Genomic DNA, 23,162 nt, shown 5'->3' with positions numbered 1-23,162 from the left:
GGTGGACGTGACACTGCCAGTGCCACCAGGGAGGGCATGTGAGCTTGGCCTGGCCAATCAGGGCATTCCGTCTCCCTGGACATGCAACTGGTTCAGGGCTCGGCGCGGGCCCCAAGGAAGGCCTGCAGACTCAGCTCAGGGATTGGCTGAAGCTGCTGGAAAAATCCCCACCCCGCTGCCCCTGGAATTATTAGCTGACCTGCGCCAAGAGCTACAAAGGTGACCACAGCAGACGTCATTTCTGTCAAGGGGTGATGGACTTTCTTCTATGTCCCATGGAGACATGTGTCCAAGGAGCAACACCAACACAGAGGCAGACAGCAGAACCGAGGACAGAGAGAGAGAGAGCAGACAGAAACCAGACCCTCTTAAGTTAACCGTGTTTAACCCCTGTATCCAGCCATGCTTGAAGCCAGTGCCATCTTGGGCTCTTAAGTCACAAGAGCTAATGCATGTGTTTCTTTACTCAAGCCGGTGTGTGTGTGTGTGTGTGTGTGTGTGTGTGTGTGTGTGTGTGTGTGAGAGAGAGAGAGAGAGAGAGAGAGAGAGAGAGAGAGAGAGAGAGAGATTGATTCCCAGCTGAGTGAGTTCTCGGTGGAACACTGGAGAGCTAATACTCAGGGGTGTCGGAATCCAAAGTCCGTGCCATATCCTAGGGCTCAGAGCAGTGTTTACTAGACAACTAAGATGATCCTTAACGAACATTCTCAGTGAGGGCCCTACACCCACAATGAGAGATGCTCCAAACGGATCTTACAGCATAAAACTCCTACTCATCCTTCAAAACCTGCCCCAAGTGCCAACGCTCCCCTGCTCTCAGAGATTCTGTTCTTCGTGTCTCAGTGCTGTGTTCTAAGTCTTTAAAGCATATTAGTTGAATGAAAAAGTATAATTCTGAGCTTACTTTTCACTGCTTTTGCTGACGTACCAGATGTACTCCCATCCTCAGGACACAAACCACAAATACTCTGCAGCCGGTCCGCCTACACTGCAAACAGAAGCCAAGCAATGAAGACCTAAAGCAATGGCTGACACCACCCCTCAGAGGTAGAACGAAACAACACAGAACTCTGCAGCAGAGATTTCAGTTTCTCAGGCCCTGGGTCGACGTGGTAACCAAGCCACATACTAGGCACACACCCGATGGGTAAGCCAAGGACACACCTTACACTTATGTTTATCACTATGCCTCCCTGCTATGGACCAAGACATGCCCTGAGATGTTATATTTCGTTTCAGGATTTGTAGGATATCGATACAGATCCAAAATCTAGGATTTCCTCCTGGACTCCAGGATTCCATATGCTGCATCTTTATGAAAACGTTTTTCTTACATAGTGTCACGCAAGGACTCTGCTTCCGCTCCCCACACAAGAACACAGGACACGGTGAGGCGAAAAAGGAACACCCACGGAGCCATAGGTAGGGGAGTCATACCACTATATTGTCGCTGGTGGCCGGGTTGGAGACACAGGAAGCAGGAGCTGCAATCTGCCATCCGATTCTCTGCCAACCAACCAACCAGCTCAGCCACGGCAGTTATATCAGTGGCCAATGGCTAACCGGTAACAGCTGATGGCCAACTAGTCACAGCTGATGACCATCTACTACCCGAGCCAGCACCTTTCCATGTGAGGCCGAGAGCCTGGAAATTGCTCTCTGGGACTCTGTCCCCACACGTAGCTATCTAAGAAATCACTTTCAATACATAGGTATCTACTAGAAAATAAGTAACATGTCTTTTGATTCTCAGAAAAGTTTTCTCACAAGGTTGCAGTGTGTGTGATATGGCAACGTATAGGCTGGCAAATATAGATGTTCTCTTTTTAAAATCTTAAACAAGTTGACTTGAAGAAGGAAATTGTATATTAATACCATAAATGGAAACTCATTCTCACGTGCCATCAATAGAAGGCAGACATAAACACGGAACTAGCACGTGTTTACACGCCACCTTCAGGCCCGTGGAAGTGTGCAAACCACACAGGAGGAAACTCAGGGCTGGAAGTTCCACGTCCACACAGCCCTGCCAGGTGGGGGACACTGCCCTCGTTTTACAAATTCATCCATTTGCTCTATTTACTGAGCACCTTTCTGGAGACACAGTGAGGGCATCAAAGTCTGCTGTCACGGAGCTCGCGTGCTAGTGAGAGGAGGGAGACAAGTGATGAAACAAATAAGTAAATCGGTAGCATGTCAGACAGTGCTAAGTGCTGCGGAGACGAGAAGGAGCAGCGAGAGAGGAGGGGAACGAGGGGGTGCTGTTCTAGCCAGAGGGGTCAGAGAAGACCAGAAGGCGGAGCCTGAAGGAAGGGAAGGAAAAGAACCCCGTAGGAATCTGGACAGGAACCAGGGGAAAGGCCAGGCGTGGGAGCACGCAGCACATGTGAGGCACAGCACGGGGACCAGTGTGTCTGCAGGGGTGGCAGGGAGCGGAGGAATGGGATGGGACTCGGGCAGAGGCCACGGGAAGCTGCTGGAGGCTTCTGAGCGGACCAGACATGTCGCACTGAGGCTTTCAGTGAGTGGAGATGGGCTAAGGCTGCACCCACCCACCTCCTCCTGGAGAACCCCGGAGGGGACTCGGCCCTGGAAGCGCGTCTGCAGCATAAACAGCTTCTGACTATTCAGGAGGACGAGAGGCACGCCCGCTCTCCACTCCTAGGCTGTGCTAACCTGCCTTAGTGCAGCTGCTACCTGCCAGAGGCTCCCAACCCTGCAGGACCGCCGCTGGGCCTGACGGGAGGAGAGAGGCAGCTCAGGTGGGATTTTCCCTCCTCCACACCTGACTTGCACGGGAGAGCCTTTCCTTGGGAGGGAATGAACCTGCCGCAGAGAGCGTCCTTCACAAGGACCATCCTGTCACCACCACCCAGCAAGCCGGGCTGCCTGAATGGACGCGTCCCTCTCCCCCTAGGAGCTGCCCGCAGGCCCTGGAAGAGGTGGTAGCACAGAGGGGCCCCTTGCTAGTTATTCAACAAATATGTCTCGAGCTCCTCCTGAGGGTTGGGTGCTGCTGTAAGCGGCGCAGACAGGTGAATGCAGTCTGGCCCCACCATCCTCCCTGACCTCACTCCCGCACACCCCCAAACCCCTTGGCCCAATAGGCTTCTGGCTGCTTCTCTGAGAAGCTCAGCCCCTTCCTCCTCAGACCAGGGCCCCCTTCCTGTTTCCCAGGCCTAGAAAGTTCCCTTGTTGGGCACGTGTGGTTCTTCCTGGGGCCTCTTCTGACGACCCAGGCCGCCTGCCTCCTCAAGGAGCCAGCATGCCTCACTCTCTGAAAGTCTGTCCATTTGTTTGTGGGCCCCCCCAGGGTGCCAGACCCATGGGCACAGGGCAGGGCAGGTACCGAATCTCACTGCGGTGTCTCCCAGCCCCAGGCCAGTCCTTGGTCCACACAAGGAACTTACAAAGTATTTGTGCAAAGGAAGGAATGAGGAGGAAGAGAAGGAAAAGAAGGCAGGGAGACAAGATCCCTGTTCTCAAGGGATTTAGCGAGGCGGCCGGGAAAGATGGCTGCTCCGGTGCCATGGGGAGGTGTCAGTGAGAGGACGCACCTGTACCAGGGGGCGGTGGGTACAGTGCACGGGTGCCTGGCATTACTCGGGGGCTGGAGGCTCTCCAGAGGAGAGGACATGGCACTGAGCTGTAAGAGCTCACTAGGTGGGCAGGGGAGGGGAGGGCAGAGGATGGGGAATGGTCCAAGCCCACTATGTCACCGGAGGGACCTGGCTTCTGAAATTCCAGGCCTGCTTTAAGCCCAGTGAGGGGCAAAGCCTGTCTGTGCCCACGACAGGTGCCGAGTGGCGGGAACACCCTGGGCAGGAAGTGAAACCTCACGCTCAAGTGCAGGGCAGTGCAGGGGGTTCAGGTTGTGTTGTCTCACACACTACAGTCCAGTGTCGCCGTAGGAATCCCACAGATCCAGCAACAGAAAGAAGACAGTTCACCGTAGTTCCCTCTCACCCCACCCCTTCCCCGACTGTGTGGGACCAAGACCCTTTCTTTCCTCTCTCGCTCTTTCCCCTCTCCCCTCCTTCGCTTCCTACCTTCTTTCGGGTTTACCGGGAGTGACTGCTAAGAGGTACAGGGTGTCTACCTGGGGTGAATATACTAAACACCACTGCACTGTACGCTTTAAAATGGTGAATTGTGTGTTATACAAATTGTATCTCAATAAGAAATGCAAAAAAAAAAAAAATGGGGCTGGTGATTAAACACATCACCTTAGAAATACAAAATGCTTAGGCTCCTGCCTGGCGTGTAACACGTGCTCGGTTCACATTAGCAACTGAGATGACGCTGATTAGAAATACTCAGAAATTTCTGATGAGGACGGGAACAAAATCTGAACTCACAGGGACCCAAGACCCAGCGCCCTGCGTAAACCCTGAGGCACGTAGTGCTGCAAAGGTAACACCCACACGAAAGTCACGCAAAGAAAAGATGATGTAACATTTTTAAGGTGCCGCTTTCCCTTCCCACGGAGGATGAGGAGGGAGCTGAGCTGACCTGGTTCTGGGGAGAGCAGCTGCGTGTAGGACAGGGGCGGCTGTCACACACTCAGGACACGTGCCGGGCTGGTGACAATCACAACCCCTGAACGCATCACGACAGACGGCAGGCAAAGAATGCTATGGGGACGATGGTGGAATGAAGGACACCATTAGTTATATCTGCACTAATATAAACAGTATTTTTATAATGTCTCACTCGACTGGGGTGTTGTCAAAAGGTGGTGACTTCAGGCTGGTGAGGAGGTTGAGGAATAGAACCGGGTGACAGGACAGAAGCCAGATGTGCTGCAGGAGAGACAGCATTTCGTTTGTGCTGCTAGATTTTCAGGAGGGAAGGAAGGGAGGGAGGTCTCTTCCAGCCCCTGCCGTAGCCTGTGTTCTCTCCGAATACGGGTTCTTCAGAGCAGAACAGCAGCCCACAAATTCCATCGTCTCTTGGCCTCCTGCTTGCTCCTTCCAACCCACAGCCCGTCCCTGGGCTTTGCTCTGACACATAGATCTCCGTGGCTCCCCTCATTAAAAACCCGCAACAGCTGGCAAGGAAGGCACTTTGGGAAGCAACGTGGCAGCGTCCACTAAAACATGACAAAGCAAAACCCTGCATAGCTTCAATCCCCTCCGACCCAGCTGTTCTACTCCTTGGAATCTACTGAAAAGACACACACAGGTACCTGAGGAGGAAGGTACAAAACACTGATGCCCTCCAGCTGGGAAACGGCTACATAACCCTCAGTCTGTCCATACCATAACGTAATAAGTTAAAAAAAAAAAACAAAAAAAAAAAACGGCTGGGTTTATTTTTAACTCCAAGGATGGGTCTCATATAGTTCAGGGAAGTTATAGGTTACAAAAGCACCTTACAGAACAAATTCATTATGACACCATTTTGTTAAAATACACACACTCCCAAAAGACCGCGTATATTGTATGGATACACTCGGGTCCACAGATGCACAGAGAAAGGTCTGGAAGGATGCATGCCAGACTTGTTACTCCAGGTGGGGAAGACTGGAATTATTAGGGAGAGGTAGGAATTGGCTAAAGGGATTTTGGCCTTATCTAGAAGGTTAAAAATAATTGTCTTAAGGGAGCTGTTTTCATGAATTACTTGCATAACGAATGACGTCCACCCACCCACCCTCCCTTCTCAAAAAGGAAAAAAATGAAAGGTTCCACATTCCAGTCAGGCTCAGCTTGACACGGCTTTCCCCCAATCCCAGATTCCCACATCCAGCCGCCAGCTCGAGGCCTTGGCAAGTATTACGCTGAATTCCTAACCTTCCCCCTAGAATCTGCTTCCACTTTCTTTCCTGTCTCGGGGACGACCCACCTCTTTCCGGTTGCTCAGTTCTTGATTCCTTCCTGTCCCACCCACGCATAATCCAACACCGAGTCCAAGTGGCTCTACCTTCACGACGCTTGGGACCCAGCGTGTTCTCTGCGCCTTCACGGCAGCCCCCAATCCCAGCCACCACCATCTCCACGGGGATTGTGCACTAGCCTGCCTGGTCCCCCGCCCCCTCCCGTCGGCCCTCACACACAGCCAGAGGCTCCGAGACAGACAAGCACCTGGGGATGTGATGAGCCAGGATGCAAGCCCAGGCGGTCTGGCCCTGGAGCCCGTGCATTGGCTGGCGTCTGTGCAGCCAATGGCGACCAGCTTGCACCCAGAGGAACAGCCTGCTAGAGAGGCGCCCCATCACAGAAGAAGGCAGATTCCAGAGCAACTGAGTCAAAGCACCTGGACCGCGCCCGCCATGCCTGGTGTGACCCACCCCTGAACTTTGCAGCGGGGTGAGGCAACACATTCCCCTTTTTGCTGCAGCTGGTTTGAGGATGGCTTCTGTCACTTGACAGTCTGAGAGACGTGGCTTATTGGCCCTAGTGAACCTGACGTGACTTGGGGGCCACAGAGGGAAGGGGTTTCCAAAGAGGGGAGCATGAGCGTGCCCACGGTCAGTGGTGGCGACTCAGGACTGGGAACCACGCGGCCTCCGAGTCTCAAAGCCTTGCCCAGCTCCTGCAGACGTGTCCCCAGACTGCGGGGCAGTTATCACAGGCCCATGTTCACCCAGGAGACACACCTCGCAGGAGTAATTTGCAGGAGGCTCCTTCTCTTAGTGTCATTCTCTTTCCTAATCAGATGCCGTATTCTATCAAGTGATTTTGGGGGTGGAAGGTAGAGGGAGATCCTTCCAAGGCAATTTCCTACCTAAGAGCCGCAGATGCAGAAAAGCTTGGTGATGCTTGGATGGAGAGCACGTTGCCGAGCCAGACAGACTCGGGAAGGGGAAGCTGACAACATTATCTCTCTCTGCTCTCACCACTGCTCTCCGATGGGTTTTTCCCAGAGTGTAATCTTGCGCTGGAAGCTAAGCTGATACCACGAAGGTTTTAGGCATGTCAATCACCTTCCTGGCACTTTATCAGAATGGATTCTCTTTGCTTTTCAAGGCTCAAGTCTCGGCCTCGCTGTTGTTCAGCCTGGGCTATGGGCGTCGTGTCTGCGTCACATTTCCTGCAGCTCGCAGCCCAACTGCAGGGGTCTCAGAGCAGGCTGGTGATTCAGGGGCAAGTAATTCTGATGGGCGGGCTTATGCGCCCGTTCACTGCGCCCAAGGGCAAGGCACACTGACCAGTCCACGTCCCGCTTTTGCTGGGCAAGACTTCTCGTCCTTCTCTGATTCTGAAGGGGTGAGTGTTTTAACCTGACTCTGCGAACGCTGCTGGTCCTAAATTACAGCACTTGACATTTACTGAGTGCCTCGTACGTGCCAGGCCCCACTCTAAGCACTTCCCTCCTATTAACTTAGAGTCTTTATCACACCCGTGATGCAGGGTCTCTGTCATCCCTACTCATCCCAAGAGGAAGTCCAGTCACAGGCAGGACAGGTAAGTCACCTGAGTGGTGACACAGCCTCGGGATCCAGGCTGTCTGGCTCCAGGCTCCACAGGCTCAGCTCCTTGGCTGCACAGCTTCTAACGCCACCACGGGACGTATCCGCTCTGCAGAAATGAGAAGCTGTCAGGGTCACCAAGGCCCCCCCTCTCCAGCTTCTCAAAGCGACAGAGACCAAGGCCTCAATACGGGGAAGACTGACGACAATAACTTCACCACTGGGAACACACTTGACAGTTGCGTGTAAAATGGATTTAATTCTTCTCTGCCCGGAAATGTGAATTAAAGGCTTCGCTCCGGGGGAAGGGCCGATTTGGAATGTCCCGTCTATCAGGCAGGCGGGCTCTTGTGTGGCACCAGTGGTTTGCACTGTCTTTCTTTTCCTCTCTCTTCCTTTTTATTTTCTTACATTTTTAAACAAAGCAGTTGAGATCCGTCCCTATGGAAGGGGCAGCTCCCGCTTCACCGGAAGGCTGAAGTTGCGAGAACGTTGAGAACTGAACGGAGGAAAGAGAAGGGCACGCTGTGTGCACGCTTAGGGTAAGCCAGCAGCCCCACTGTTCCCTGCCATTAGCCAAAACACGTGCTCAGGCCGAAGGGCCCGTGACAGTCCCTTCAAACACCGAGGCACTGGGTGTGCCCCCAAGTCCTTCCCAGGACACTGCTCTGCTCCGACTCCCTGCGGGACGGCAGGGTGGCCGCTGAGTGGCTCCAGTGTGGAGACCTCAGCCACGGGCAGCCACCCTTGTATCTGGCCAGAATTCTCCAAGGCGGCCTGGGACCAAGCTCTGCCCGTCTCACGCTGGGAGACACAGTGGAAACATCAGTGTTAACAAAGCACATGTCCTTTGATCCGTTAATTCCACGGCAAAGAACTTGACCTTTGGCTACTCTGCCCCTGTGCACCGATGTCTGCTTGGGGACAGTCGCTAACGTGCTCTTACGTAGCTAAGGGCCATTCACAGCGCAGGCGGCCATGAACCAGAACAAGTACTACACTTTCAGGCAGGGCCACGCTCCTTCATGCGCAATTACTCAGCAGCAAAACCAGCTCAGAGCAGACATGAAATGCATTGTCTTTACCCCACTTAATACGAATATTCATTTTTTTGTGCAGATATATTAATGTATTTGATTATTGGGTCCTGTCCCCGGCCAGACTGGGACAGTATTACTTTCTAATTTCCAAAAAACACGAAACACATGTGGCCCCAGAGGCTTCAAATAACGCGTGACGTTTCTGTGCAGTTGTAACGGAGCGCTGTGCAGCCCTAAAGAGGAGTGAGGTGTGCGCCCCCCTCCTGCTGCGGGATGTTCTCCGAGACGTGTTATTGGGTGAAAACAAAACCACGTGTTGGTGCTATCATGTGTGAGAGGGGCAGGGGGAGGGGCAGAGGGGGACAGATACGCTTTGCATAGAAAGTTTCTGGGAGGACACACCCGAAATTGATTCCAACAGTTGCCTCTTGGGAGGGCAGCTGGGGAGCTGATGTCAGGAGCACGGCATCCCCTAAATGCCCTTTAGCACTAATTAGCCAGGTCGATGAGACTCTCTCCCTCTGGCCTCTGAGCTGAGAGAAGGAGCAGCGCTAGGGCGACGAGGCACAGAGGCCGAGGGGAGCAGGGGCCTGGCCACGCTGGTACGCAGACAGGGCTGTCCAGGTAACCCCGTCCCTGGGGCACCCCGGATCCTGGACTCCCTCCGTTGCTGTGTCCTTCACCAGTGTCCTCCTCTGCTTAGTGAAGTCGAGAGGAGCCTCTCGTCCTTGCACCAAGAGGCTGTGCTTAGAAGAAGGAAGTGTTTGTGTGCACACAGGCGTGGGCATGCATGCAAAGGGAAGGCTTAACCTTTTCGAGGTGGCTGAGTTAGATGACTTTTGCAGCCCTTTAGAAAGTCAGCTCAGCACACGAGTGTGCTGCCAAGAGCATTTTCCCGAATCTCTGATCAGCGGCCAAAGAAGGAAGCCCACGATCCCAGGAGGCTCTGAGTGGTTTACCGTGGGGCCCACTTGCCTGAGGGGACACGGCCAGAACCTGGAAGGCTGGACTCTGCCTACGGTCCAGCTGGAGCAGAAGCTCTGCTCTGTCCAAGGGCATGACTCTCTGTTAAGTACCAGACACTCTGACGAGGCGTAGTTATGGAACACTAACACTTCTGGAATGCTTACCAGGGGTCAGGCACTGTACCAGGTGCATTACTGCCTTTCCTCTGTAAACCGCCTCCAAAGTGGATATTAACCAATGAGATGGGGGGGGTCAAGAGACTCATCCGAGGTCACGCGACTGGGCTCCGCTGCAGAAGCACATGGTGGGGACTAACTCCCAGTGGCCTGGGCCTCTGTGCCCCTGTGCAGTGGGAGGACGCGTCCCCCTGAGCCCCACAGGGCAATGGGCACCAGTGTGAACACCGGGAGGGGGTGACGAGTAGATTTCTTCCTTCGCTGTGGTTTCCTTTTGTTCAAAACACCGTCTGATAAATTACTTCCTCTTCATGTTTGAGTAAACTACACTGACCACTGTCTCCAAGTCACTAATCTATAACCAGGGGCCACAGACACTGTGATCGCCCCAGGCAGGAATCACGAATGCTCCTTACAGGTGAGGCTGAGAATATTTTTACCAGCTACACCAGACACATCTGCCGACTTGACACCAACCGCCCAAGACACATTTTCCACAAATGACTGTAACCCTTCCCAAGCCTCCTCCTCAGAAGTCTTCTCTCCCTCCTCCGGCACCGCCTGGGGCGTTAGCTGGGTCTCCTCCAGGGTGTCTGTCATTCTCTCCTGTGATTTGTGCCCATTTGTGTCTGTGAGAAGGCTTGAGAACCGGGTGCCCTCCGGGCCAGGCAGGGCTGGGAGCCAGGGGTTAGTCAATACCTGCAAGCCGCTGGCTCTCACCTGTGGCTGCACACCCAGCTGCCTGCAGGGGGGGATTAAACACTTTGATGCCAGAACTTCTGATCTAACTGGTTCGAAAAGAGGCCTGGACATTGGGGGATTTAAAGGCTCCCAGGGGATTCTCATGTGCCGCAGCGTCTGTGAACCACCGACAGAAAGCGCTGGGCGCAGGGCAAGGCACAGTTGTTGGCATCCGTGGGGCAGAAGCGGGGGCGGGGAGGGCACTGTGGCGGGCCCCACGGACGGGGGTCCATCCTCCACAACAGCCATTGCCCCTGTTGCCCGATGGCAATAACGATGCGTTGTTTCTCCATTTTTCCAAAGAAGCCAGAAGTCTGCATTTTCATGTGAGCTCTCCCTATGTTTAAACGTGGATACCTAATTCCACAGAAATTATAAGGGGGTATGGGCCAAAGAAAACACACCTTGGGGCTGAACTGGGCTGGCAACCTCATTGAAAACAGCTTCCGATCCTCCCTTTGCCAGGCTGGCCCACGGCCTCGCAGAGAGCATCCAATCCCCACCCAGGATGGAAACCGCACATTCACCTGTCAAGGCGTAAGCTGGCCCGCAACCTCACCGCCCAGGGATCACGACATGTGTCCCAGCCTGCGGTTCTAACCAGCATGTTTTCCTTGCCTTTCATGGGGATACCTGGCATCTTGTGTGAAGTGCAGATTTCCCAGACAAGGAGGGGAAAGATGCAGAAAAGGGAGGGGCTGGAAGAGGCACGTCATTAACACAGCAGGACGTGAGACCTGGCAGCTTCTATTGGTTTCTCTTGTTTCTCTAACCAAACAAAAACCCTGTTAAGAGAGCCGGCACCCTCTTTTGCAGAGGACCTGACACCATCTTGAATATCTTTCAGGGTTAAACTCGGATATTGTGATAAACAACCTCACTCTCCATCTTCTCTCACTTCAAGCACTTTCCAGAGAGGAGTGATGCGGAATGCTCTCCACCAACTGACATGATGGGAGTAGCGGGAAAGTGGCAATTAGGGGACTCCTGTTGCCAAGGAGAGAGCAAGACAGGCGGGAGAAAGTATTTCTTCTAGTTACCCGCTGCCCTGGTTTCCCAGCCAATTTCTTAATGTGGATAAATGGGTTCTGTAACCAAAGACCTCGGTTAGGTTTAAAACAACTCATCCCTGGCCCAGGGGGGCTGGTCCCCAGCCTGGGTCACTTAACAGAGGGAGACCAGGTGCCTGAGGCCTGTGTTCACTCCCACTCTGGCTCGTCCACCTCCAGGTCTCTGGAAAGACTGCAGGACGGGCACACCTGTTCCTGCCTCCAGAAAAATCTTCCCCCCAGAAAGGAGTGGGAGAATCTGCCTTTGTTCAGCTTCTCGGTTCCCCCGGGGGAGACATTTAGATATTTTCAGCAGCATAAAAGTTCCCAAGTTATCTCCCCGCCCTCCTTCCAGGTAAGGTTAATTAAAGAAGAAGAGCCACACTGGCTGTTCTGGTTCCAGCTGAGAAAGGAGACAACAGGAGAGAGGAGAGAGGAGGAGAGTCAGAGCAAAGCAAATGGGGGGCCCTCTGCAGTCCAACCCCAACATGCGCCCTCAGAGCTGGCTGAGAGTGTGGCCAGCACAGAGGACTCAGAGCCAAGACATGGAAAGAGAAAGACCATGTCAATTTGGGGGCCAGTTCTGTGCCCCTGGACCCAGCCGAGCCTGAGGAATTCTTTTCCTCATTAGAATTACGTCACTTTACAATCAAGAGTGTTAGTATACACATGTCGGCAAATTTGATATTGATGGTGAGCTATATGCCTTCACGCCCCTTGTTGTGCGGGAGGCCCGGCTCACTGCGCCATTTTTCAGGCGGGGCGGCCTGTGGGGTCTCTGCTCCCGCTCCCCACACAAGAACGCAGGATATGGTGAGGCCGAAAAGGAACACCCACGGAGCCATAGGTAGGGGAGTCATACCACCACGGTCTCACTGGAGGCTGGGTTCACCAGACACGCGACCTGCCATCCGCCTTTCCGCCAACCGACCGACCAACAACTCTCCTCCACTCTCTCCTCTGTTCCTCTCTCTCGGCTCTCCTCTTCCGCTCTCCTCGGCTCTCCTCGGCCCTCCGTAGCCGCAGCAGTTATACCAGCGGCCAATCGGCTAACCGGCCACAGCCGACGGCCAATCAGCCACAGCTGAGCCAGCACCTTTCCACATGAGGCCGAGAGCCTGTAAACTAATTTTTGGGGCTCTGTCCCCACGCCCCTGCATCCATCTGCCCCTAAATACGGCTCAAGTTTAAACGCCCATGAGCTCGAGACCTCCCTGTGGTAACCGGTGGTGCTCGCGCCACCTCCCACCTCAGGCTCAAGGGTCTTTGCGACTTTCCTATTCATGCCTCTGTGACTTTGACCATGTCATTTCCTTGGCCTGGAAAACTCCTACTGACCCTTCCAGGGCAGCCTGCACATCTGCAGAGCCTTTTTTGATAACCACCGGCAGAATTCGGTGACCCCTTTTCTGTACTAAAATTCCACTTTCTTTGCCCTTCTCTCGCTGTGCGGGCACTTCTCACAGGCACAGTAACAACCTTGTCACCTGTCCCTTCTAACCACACTGTGCACAGCCCAAGATCACAGACCGTCTCAGACGGGCCTCAGTCCCAGGGCTGGTGCCTGGTGTTGGGCAGACAGGTTCGGGTTTCAAGAATGGCCACGATATTTTATAGCTTTCCCATCAAGAGGTGAGGCCTAGTTCCCGGCCCCTTGGATCTGGGCTGACCTTGGGACTTGCTTTGAAGGACAGAAAGTGGCAAAAGTGACACTAGGCCAGTTCTGAGCCCGGGGCTCAAGAGGTGCTGCGGGAGCCGGCCCAGTGGCTCAGGCAGTTGGAGCTCCGTGCCCCTAACGCTGAAAGCTGCTGGTTCGATTCCCACATGGGCCAGTGGGCTCTCAACCACAAGTTTGCCGGTCAACTCCTGCAAGGGATGGTGGGCTGCAACTAGCAACGGCAACTGGACCTGGAGCTGAGCTGCACTCTCCACAACTAAGATTGAAAGGACAACAACTTGACTTGGAAAAAAGGCCTGGAAGTACACACTGTTCCCCAATAATGTCCCGTTCCCCTTCCCCAATAAAAATCTTAAAAATAAAAAAAGAGGTGCTGTGGTGTCAAACATTTGAAGCGCTGAACCTCCAAGTGAGGATGAGAGAACATTGGCAGAGAACTAAAGCGCCCTAACTGATAAGAAGCCAGCCCCTAGACGACGGCAGGTAACTGCAAGTGCTAAGTGAGCTCAGCGGAGCTCAGCAGAGCCTGGCCCACCAGCAGACCTGCCCAGGTAAGCCTAGCCCGAATTGCTAAGCCACAGAATTGTGAACTAAACGCATAGTTGTTTTTAAGTCACTAAAATCAGGAGCGATATGTTACACAGACAAAGCTGACTGATACATTCAGCAAGCGATGACGACTACAAGTGACACTGGGTTTTGTCATGCGGGGTGTCTGCTCCCGCTCCCCACATAAGAACGCAGGATATGGTGAGGCCAAAAAGGAACACCCACGGAGCCATAGATAGGGGAGTCAGACCACTATAGTCTCGCTGGCAGCTGGGTTGGAGACACAGGAAGCAGGAGCCACGCAATCCACAGCCTGCCGTCCACTTGTCTGCCACCCAACCTCACTTGCCAACTGCAATCTGCACTTACTAGCTTAGCCACGGCAATTATATCAGCGGCTAATGGCTCACTGGTAACAGCTGACGGCCAACTAGTCACAGCTGATGACCATCTACTACCTGAGTCAGCACCTTTCCATGTGAGGCCAAGAGCCTGGAAACTGCTCTCTGGGGCTCTGTCCCCACAGTTTATAACTCTAGTTGCCAAGTATCATTTGTGCAGGGATTCAAGCTGGGACTCAGAGGGAAGAGGAGGGCAACCAGGAATGCGTAATCGCCAGCCTGCTCCCGCAGGTCCCTTCCAATAGCTGCCTCCCGTGAGCCCCCGCCAATGACGCGTTTACCTCCTTTTTCTCCCGCGAGCAGGACCGGCTTCTCGCAGCCTTTCGCAGAGTCTGACCTGTAGCAGTCCAAAAGCAGAACCAGAGATTAAGGCTGTTTTAAAACCACTAGTTTATCAACGCAAAAGCTTTTTCATTTGCAAACTGGATAGACAGCCCAATCATAATCAAATGATTTTAAGAAAATGGAACCTATTATTATAATGGGGAAAATGGTATACTCTTGAAATAGACCAACAGCAAGGAAATGGTAATTCACACCCTCACATTGTTATTTGACTATAATGAACAAAGCCTCAGCTCTTTACTCTGGAACATTATCTGCACTCTGCAAGGGCCGACAGGCTCTACAGTTTTCCCAGGCGAATTGCACTTCTATTAAATTGTTTGGAATCGCGTAAAATCCCTTCCGCTGTGCATACACACAGCCTCTGATGAGTACATCCCCATGTGCTGCACCAAACCGCCAAGCTCGAAACACTGGTGATGGCACAGAGCTCAGTTAGTGGGAAGCACCCATACGTCACATCGTGGGCGATTTCAGAGAGAAGCGTCGCTTTTCTCCCCAAACCGGAGACTAGTACTTGAAGGCACAGGTTCAGCAGCTCGACGTCACAATGTTTAAATATGCTGTTCTCAATGCAGTTTTCACAACTTTTATGGAAGTGTCCGTGATAAAAGGATTCTTTAATGGAAAATGGATGGGTCGCCTTGATTTTAAATAGAAAATGGTGGTCACTGAAAGGTGTCTCCCATTGTAAAGACGTCTCCCAAATTGGGCAACTTCCCTCTCGAGCGGCTATTTGAGAGAATGCCGTCACCATAGGTCCCATTAGCTAAGAGCGCTCAGAAGGCAGGAGCAAAAAGCATTAGTGACGACGTGTTGAGAGGCAAGAGAGGGGGACCGAGTCTCAGAGGGAAGACACGTGTCCTTGGGTGTGGCCACTTCCAGTGGGTCCAAGGCAGCGGGGCTCACAGCCAGCGACAGAGCACAAGTCAAGGGACATTGCTCTTTCTAAGAAGTTGAGAATAAGGGAAGAGCAAAAGCCCAAAGATGAACCTCTGGCGATGGCCGAACTTTGGGGCCAATATATCAAAGGATTTAGAAAAGAGGCAGCGAGAGAACTGATGGAAGACCGTGGATTACAGCAGCACAGTACGGCAGGCATGTTTTGGGTTATCCTCTCAGCTCATAATGAAACCCTGAAGTGCCCCATCTCTCTTCCTCTCCTCTCCATTCTCAGGATGGGCCCCTGACCGAGCGGCAGCCGACCAGAATCCCAGCCCCAGGAATCTGGAATAGGTTCTGACAGAGGTTAAGAGGGCCGGACCAGCGTGCTGTGAGCAGCCAGCCACCTGCCTTGGGGACAGACTAACAGAGAATGCCAGGACAGAATGAACTGATGTGAAACTGACAGCATACCCAGCTGTGTTCCACAGACACCCACTTAGTGTGTGTGTGGGGGGGTGGGTGGCGGGGTTTTCTTTCTCTTTCTATCTATCTCTTTTCTTTTTGCCTTAAGACAAAGAACACAGGATTTCGGGATGAAAAAGAGCCCCAGAAAATGTACCGTGATGGTGTAGGATGTCGACAGTTGAGGAGCTTGTACGCGTGTAGGGACAAGGGGGTATATGAGAACTCTGTATTTTCTACTCAATTTTGCTATGAACCTAAAACTGCTCTAAAAAATAAAATGTATTAATTTAAAAAAAAACCAACAACAATGAGCCCAGGATTCAGGGCTCAGGTGATCTGGGCTGTTTGGCCAATTGTATCCTGAGTGTCTGGGGCAGGAACCACAGTGAATGGCTTCTACGGATCGCGCCTGCACCTGCGCCGGCTGTCAGTCGAGGGACGCAGAGCAGGCCCTGCAGCCAGAGAGGGTAACTCTCCACGTAGCACAGGCCATGCAGTGCAAAGCCAGGAGTTAGGAGATGGGTCTGCATGGGACAGAGCGGGTCGGAGGCCAGAGGCCAGACAAGGCTGGTTTTAGTAGCAGAAGCAGTTCTGCTGCAAGCAAGCTGCCAGCGGGGCCCAGAGCAAGGGTAGGGGGCAGGAGGGCAGCAGAGCCAGGCCAGGGGCGAGTGGTGGACTCCAGAGTCTGGCTGAGGCCCCTTCTGTGCTGGTAGAGGAATCCGGTCCCGTAAATAGCTAACCAGTTACGGACCCTGATAAGTCAGGATCCAACAGGAGCTCCCTGGACCTTAGTTCCTTCCTTTTCTTTTTTTTAAATGAGAGTTAGGCTGAGTCACCTCTGGGTTTGCTTCTCATCTCTAAAATTCTGTCACACCAATAAGGAAGAGTTGAAAAAACCCATTAAGCTGGGCCATAAAAACTAAATATTAATACAAAAAAACAGAGAGCTTACCTACTGAAATTTGAAAGCAAATCTCTCTAGTGCAGTTAATTAGAAGCTGCTTTACCCATTAAATTGGAAAATAACTTGCTTACTTTCCAAGGAAGATAATTTGCGCTAATGACATGCATTTGTTATCGAAGGCCCGTCACCCCACTGAACCCCTCTCGCCTCCAGGTGGCTGGATGTGAAGACAGCTCCTTCTTGCCAGGACACAAGGAACCAGCTTACACTGCGCCTGTCGGCTGCACTCAGCTTCTCCAAGTATCATCCTACCCTTAGCTCATCTCCTTTCACAACAACTCAGGGAGTGAGGTGGGAGATGGTAACATCAATATCAATATACGCTATTTGCAAAATTAAGGGGGGTCCCTCTCTGCATGTTGCAAGGTGACCTGCCAGCTTCAGCCATAAAACAATAAATAAGGCCAAATGTACGTGATACGTGTATACCTTACTTTATAAAACAGATGTGTGCCTGGGGAAAAGATAAAAAGAAATGAAGGCAATGAATGTTTGTAACTATAATACCATTCTCCCACTTCAGATTTCAGAGGGACTTTATCTGCACTTAGGATTTATTTCCAACGGTTCAAAGATTCTGACACTTCAGTTTTACTTTACTCTAGATGCAGAAAATAATAGTCACCGCTACCATTTAGCGGGGAGCGTCTGAAGTCATCGGACAAGGGGGAAAATCAGCATCCAAAGAGGCTTAAACTTCCCGTACACTTCCCGAAAGGACACAGCCTTTCATGGCCACTGCTGCAGGTAATAGGCATGCGTGATATTTGACGCATAAAGACCTGTATGGTACATGATAAAAATACATATGCAAAATGCCATTTTATGGTATTTCTAATTAAGCTATTCATATTGTAATTACCCCATTTTTCCTCTTAGGATTGGAGGAGAGCAGCGGGGCGGAGACAAGAGCTGCTCGGAGCTCGTGTTAAATGGTTGTTCCTGCAGCCCCACTGGACTGGGCACCTACTATGTGCCCGCTCTCCGCACAGCCTTCACCTCCCACATCCGCACAACCACTCCTTAGATCAGGGCTCGGTAAACTGTGTCTGTAAGGAGCCAGATAGTAAATACAGAGGGTGCCAAAAAAACGGACACGTATTTTAAGAAAGAAAATAAAACTGTATTAATTGTAATACTCTATACCGATAACAAAAGATGAATACAAGTCACTTTGCCTTCTGCAATTACCAGAGCCGTTCAAAGTGGTTACCGTCAGCGTCCAGATGCTTCTGATGACAGTGAACTACTGTTTCCCCAAAAATAAGACCTAGGCGGACAATCAGCTCTAATGCGTCTTTTGGAGCAAAATTTAATATAAGACCCGGTATATTATATTTTATATCATATCATATCACATCATATTATATTATATTAAAGACCCGGTCTTATATAATAGTAAAATAAGACTAGGTCTTTTATTAATTTTTGCTCCAAAAGACGCATTAGAAAAAAAGAAGAAAAAAAAAGACGCATTAGAGCTGATTGTCCGGCTAGGTCTTATTTTTGGAGAAACACTGCTTGAGCAACGTTGACCAAAGTGTCCACTTGTATACATTTTTTTCGCACCCCCAGTATTTCTTACCTGATAGGCTGTTAAGGTCATGGGGCCATAAGGTCTCTGGCTCAACTACTCAGTTCTGCCACGGTAGGGTGAGAGCAGCCATAGGCACTGTGTGAAAAAACGGGGGTGGCTGCGTGCTAATAAAACTTTATTCTCATCAACAGGCAGCGGGCTGGTTTTGGCCCACAGGCTATGTATAGTTTGCTGAGCTGCTCTAGATGAACCGTATTATTCCCATTGACACAAACCAATGAAGAAATGAGAAACAGACAGAATGAGTGATTGAGCTCCTTGCTCAAGGTCACAAACTGTAGTCTGTGAAGTGATGGGGCTCAGTGTTCTGCCGATCACCACCCTCATGTCACCATCCTCACTGTCACCACCCTCACTGTCAACATCCTCACCATCCTCACTGTCACCACCCTCACCACCCTCACCGTCACCACCCTCACCACCCTGACTGTCACCATCCTCACTGTCAACATCATCAGCATCCCCACCCTCACTGTCACCATCACCACTGTCACCATGCTCAGCATTACCACCTTCACTACCGTCACCACCACCACCATTATCATCACCGTCCCCGTGTGAGCTCACCGGAATCAGGGCTCCGCGTGCCTCGCCCTGAACTCCAGGCTAAGTACACAAACCAACTCATTCACTCTTCTCAGCTCCCCTCTGAAATGGGTACCACTCTTACCCCCACTTACAGAGGAGGCCACTGAGCCCCACAGAGGTTAGGAAACTGGCCCAGCATCATGGAGCTGGTGAGTAGACGGGCCTTGATGTCAATCTGGGCAGTTTGGCTACAGGGCCTGCGTTCTTATCCACGAAGCTACCCTGTCCCTCCGCCAGCTCTCTAAAGACAAGTACAAGAGGCCAGAATGTGCTGGGGAGGGAGTGTGATTTAAGGAATTCTTTCTGTGATGCAGCTTCTTAATGTCCTTTAGACTCCTCAAGCAATTAATCACGGGATTAGAAGCAAATGATTCCCCAGGCATAAAGGGAGATGGAGCTCCCCACTAGCCAGATAAATGCCATAAAATGCCAGATGTGGCAAAGCAGGCTGGACAGCAGACGCGCACGGCCACCTGCTCAGGTAAAATGCTCAGCTGTGGCTGGCAGGGCTGGGCTTTGGAGCATAAAGGTGACTTGCGGGAATCCCCCAGGCAAAGAGGATCCCTGCAGGGACCTCCCCAAAACAGAGGAGTTTGGAACAAAGGATTTGTTTCTCCCCACTGGGGTGATGGTGCTTCCATTCCGTGACTAATGGGAGCTTATTTCTGCTGTTGTCCAAATAGGAGGGCTCACGCAGCTCTCGTTTTATATATCTATGTAATTTAATTTAAATGACAAATATCCCACTGACATACCACTTTCTCTCACGGATCCGACTGGCAAAAATCCAGAGGTTTGACAATACGCAGTTGGCAAGAGCTAGGAAGAGGCACTTGAGCACTGCTGGGAGGAATATGAAATGACACAGCCCCTTTGCAGGCTGTTTTGGCGATGTCCTCAAAAGCACAAAACGCATTTTCCCTTTGAGTAGCCATATCACTCCTAGGAATCTACCGTGAAGAAACACCGCCCCAAACAGGAAACAAATGCATACACAAGGTATTCGCGTATTCACTGCGTGATAATTTGCAATAGCGAATATTAGCAATAACCCGTAAGTCTAAGAGGCGGGACTGGCTGAATAAATATGGTGAATCCACACAACGAAATGACGACGAAGTTAAAAGAAAGAATGGGCAAGTTCCCTATCAATGTTATAGATGGGCCAGAGGTTAAGTGAAAAAATCAAGGGGCAGAAAATATAACGTAGTATGCAATCTTTTCTCTAAGAAAGAGGGAAAATAAGAATTGGTTCTATAAAGAACCACTTGGAAGATACATGCACAAGCGTGCCTTATCAATGTATATTTTTATATTGTTTTTATTTTTTGAATGATTTGGATCAATTTCCTATCCAAACAACTAAAATAAATTTAAAACATTAAATGTCTATAAAGTTGATTTGAATGTTTTAAAAACATGAGAAATGCCGTACATTTTCCCATCTAAGGTCTGAGAGGGGGTGCTCTGTGGGATGGGCCTGGAGTAGCTTCTATGAACCTGGGGCCCCCAAAGCTTGCTAGAAGGAGAACACAGTATTTTCAGAGGACAAACTGCCTTGTTTTAAGAGATCAATCTGTAACGCGTGAGTTACGAATCACATGATAAAATATGGTTTCTGGAAACGAGAGTTTCTTAGCTAAGCCAATAAGCGACTGGAGACCCGCTCATTTACTGGTGGGCCAAGTTGTTAGGAAATGGCTAGCGAATATGCGAATGGAGAAAGGCAAAGGAAAGGAAAATTGAGACCTGTTCGAAGGCGTTGTCTGGAACTCGGTTCCTACTGCTTCCTGTGCAGCTCCCACTGTCGGTCCTGCCCCCGCCCATAGGACTTGGGATCCCCTATCATGAGTAACAACAAAGCCATTTGGCTCAGAGAAGCAAAGAAACTCGCCCGAGGTCACAGAGCAAGGGGAAGACCTTGGCTTAGCAATGAGTCAGTCTGGCGGCTAATTAGTGTTCACTGCAGCCGCTGCCTGCATACCCCCTTCAATTCCAGGAGGGGGCGCACCCCGTCCCACTGCCATTACCACCCCCACCCCCACACGCCTTCAGCCCTATCCCAGCTTCCTGAACCTTGATCCTGACTCTGACCCACAGCCTTTGCAAAGACACGAGTGGCAGAGTAAGGCGGCGGGGTGGGCACAGGGCAGCCCGGCGAGCACCTGCCCAGCCTGACGGGTCCAGCCGCTGGTTTCCATGCAGAAATGTCCGCTCAGTTTTGTGGGCTTTGATGTTTGCAGAGAAGTCCAGTTGCAGGAGAAAGGGTCTCATTTTTAAACGTTGACAAGTAATTAAAAACTTTTTAAGCTCTGTGCAGGCCCAACAACACAGGCGTCTAGTTTCCAGCCTAATAGGTAACTGGGCAAGAGACTAGAAAACCTTCCCCTCTCCCCATTGTTTCCTTTCCTCAATGCCATGGACGCTTTTATTGGGGAGGGGGCCTCTTTGAGGAAAGCTCATATAATAACAGAAGTCTTTTAGACAAAGAGCACGACTGTTTGGAAGCCAGGCAAGTGTTGGCTTTGACACACTCACCTGTTTAAATTCCCCACGTGTGCCCCAGGCTGGACCTGGCCCTTGCAGTCAGGCATGTTCCCTCTTCTGAAAGCCGGCAACATCCCTGTCATTCTTCCTTTGCATTTTCTGTGTAATTCAAATTCCCAGGGCCCAGTTTACTGCCAAATTACCTGAGATAAACAAGTCATGCTAAGATCCCCTTTTCCTTCCCAAACCCAAACGGCAGCTGGCAACTGGAAATGGTTATTTATAATCGACACACGGACAAGCACAGGCACATTTGCGTGGTGTCGAAATCCTTAGCCATGCAGTCTCTTTGGCCAGCCTCATAATTAGTTGAGAGCCTGGGGCAATGCTGTGCGGTAGTTAAGAGAGAAGGTTCTGGGTCAGCCTGTCTGGCTCTGCCTCGCATTACTTGTTTGGGAATCCTAATTGTCCCAATTCCACGTCAGTTAATTGTCAGGGTTAAGAGAGTACATGGGAAACACGAGGTCGGACAACTAAGTTCGTGAACTCATCCTAGAAAAAGTGCTACATACCTCATTGCAGAATATCACCACTGTCACCTTCAAAGTACTCCCCTTGGGAAGCTATGCACCAACGCCAGTGCCTAGTCCACCCTTCAAAGCCATTTTGGAACTCTTCTTCTGGAATGGCCATCAGAGCTGTCATCATATTACCCTTATGTCCTGAATGTCATCAAAATGTCTTCCTTTCAATATTTCCTTTATCTTCAGGTAAAGAAAGAAGTCAGTGGGGGCCAGATCAGGTGAGTAGGGAGGGAGTTCCAATACAGTTATTTGTTTCCTGGCTAAAAACTCCCTCACAGACAGTGCCGTGTGAGCTGGTGCGTTGTCGTGATGCAAGAGCCATGAATTGTTGGTGTAAATTTCAGATTTTCTACCTTTTTCACGCAGCCTTTTCAGCACTTCCAAATAGTAAACGTGGTTACCTGTTTGTCTTCCCTCTGACATCACAAAAGGTCAGCAGCATCGTTGCCTCAAGTTCACGAACTTACTTGTCAGGCCTCCTAGAACAGCACCCTGTGTACATAGTAGGTACTCAGCACTTAGTGGTTCCCTCCCACAGAAACGGCCACTGTTCCTGCATCTCAGCAGGTTCTGCTGAAACCTGCTACCCAAATACATCCCGAGCCTGTCCCTTCCTCTTCATCTCTGTGAGCCCCTCTGTCTTTTCACCAGCCACCTATCATCCATCTAAAAACAAGACTATCAGGGTCTGCTCGATGCTGCAGGGTTTCCCTCTCCCCCGGCTCTCACCCCTCCACCTCCCAGTTTTTCTTCTCCTTGAATTCAGATTCCTTCCCACCCCGGGGCCTTTCCCCTCTTCTTCCTGGTCTTCTCATCGATCAGATCTCAGCTTAAGGGGGCTGAGCTCGTCAGAGTGGAGGAACCCCCACATCTTCTGCACAGCACTTACTGATTCGTGTCTCGTTGATGCACCTGGGGTCTGTTTTCCCCACTAAATCCCAACTGTGTGAACTCAGAGGCCGCTGCCTGGCTTTTTTATCACTGGATTTCCCACACCTGGAACAGTGCCTGGACTGGAGTAGACGTTTCTGGAATAGATGAATGCGTGAATGACCACATTTCTGAATGGACGATGCAGGAAGGGACAGGAGGCGTGATGACGAATTGCTGGGAAGACTTCATTTTCTCTCAGTGTGCTTTCCTGACCCTTACCCTGCTCTTTCTGGGATGGCGAAGCAAAATATGACAGAGGAAGTTTAATAACATTGTTGATAATTGGAAAATATTGATTTC

The 23,162-nt window shown here is 51.2% G+C and overlaps 1 protein-coding gene across 9 annotated transcripts in view; it reads right to left on the bottom strand.

The window, feature by feature from the left end:
• Positions 1-23,162, bottom strand: part of KATNIP (katanin interacting protein) — a 153,885-nt gene that overhangs the window by 117,954 nt on the left and 12,769 nt on the right. For 5 of the 9 annotated variants that reach the window (XM_019754669.3, XM_088801399.1, XM_019754672.3 and 2 more), the window contains exon 2: positions 14,296-14,351. The exons of the other annotated variants lie outside the window; for them this stretch is intronic. In XM_019754669.3, the coding sequence (XP_019610228.3) occupies positions 14,296-14,351 (56 nt within the window). The remainder of the gene's footprint in view (positions 1-14,295; positions 14,352-23,162) is intronic. 9 annotated transcript variants of the gene reach the window in all.

The sequence above is a fragment of the Rhinolophus sinicus genome, chromosome 10, assembly GCF_057876585.1.
Source record: "Rhinolophus sinicus isolate RSI-liver-muscle chromosome 10, RSI-T2T, whole genome shotgun sequence".
Classification (NCBI taxonomy): domain Eukaryota; kingdom Metazoa; phylum Chordata; class Mammalia; order Chiroptera; family Rhinolophidae; genus Rhinolophus; species Rhinolophus sinicus.
The sequence above is the reverse complement of the archived record's forward strand: the minus strand, read 5'-3'. Positions and strand labels throughout refer to the sequence as shown.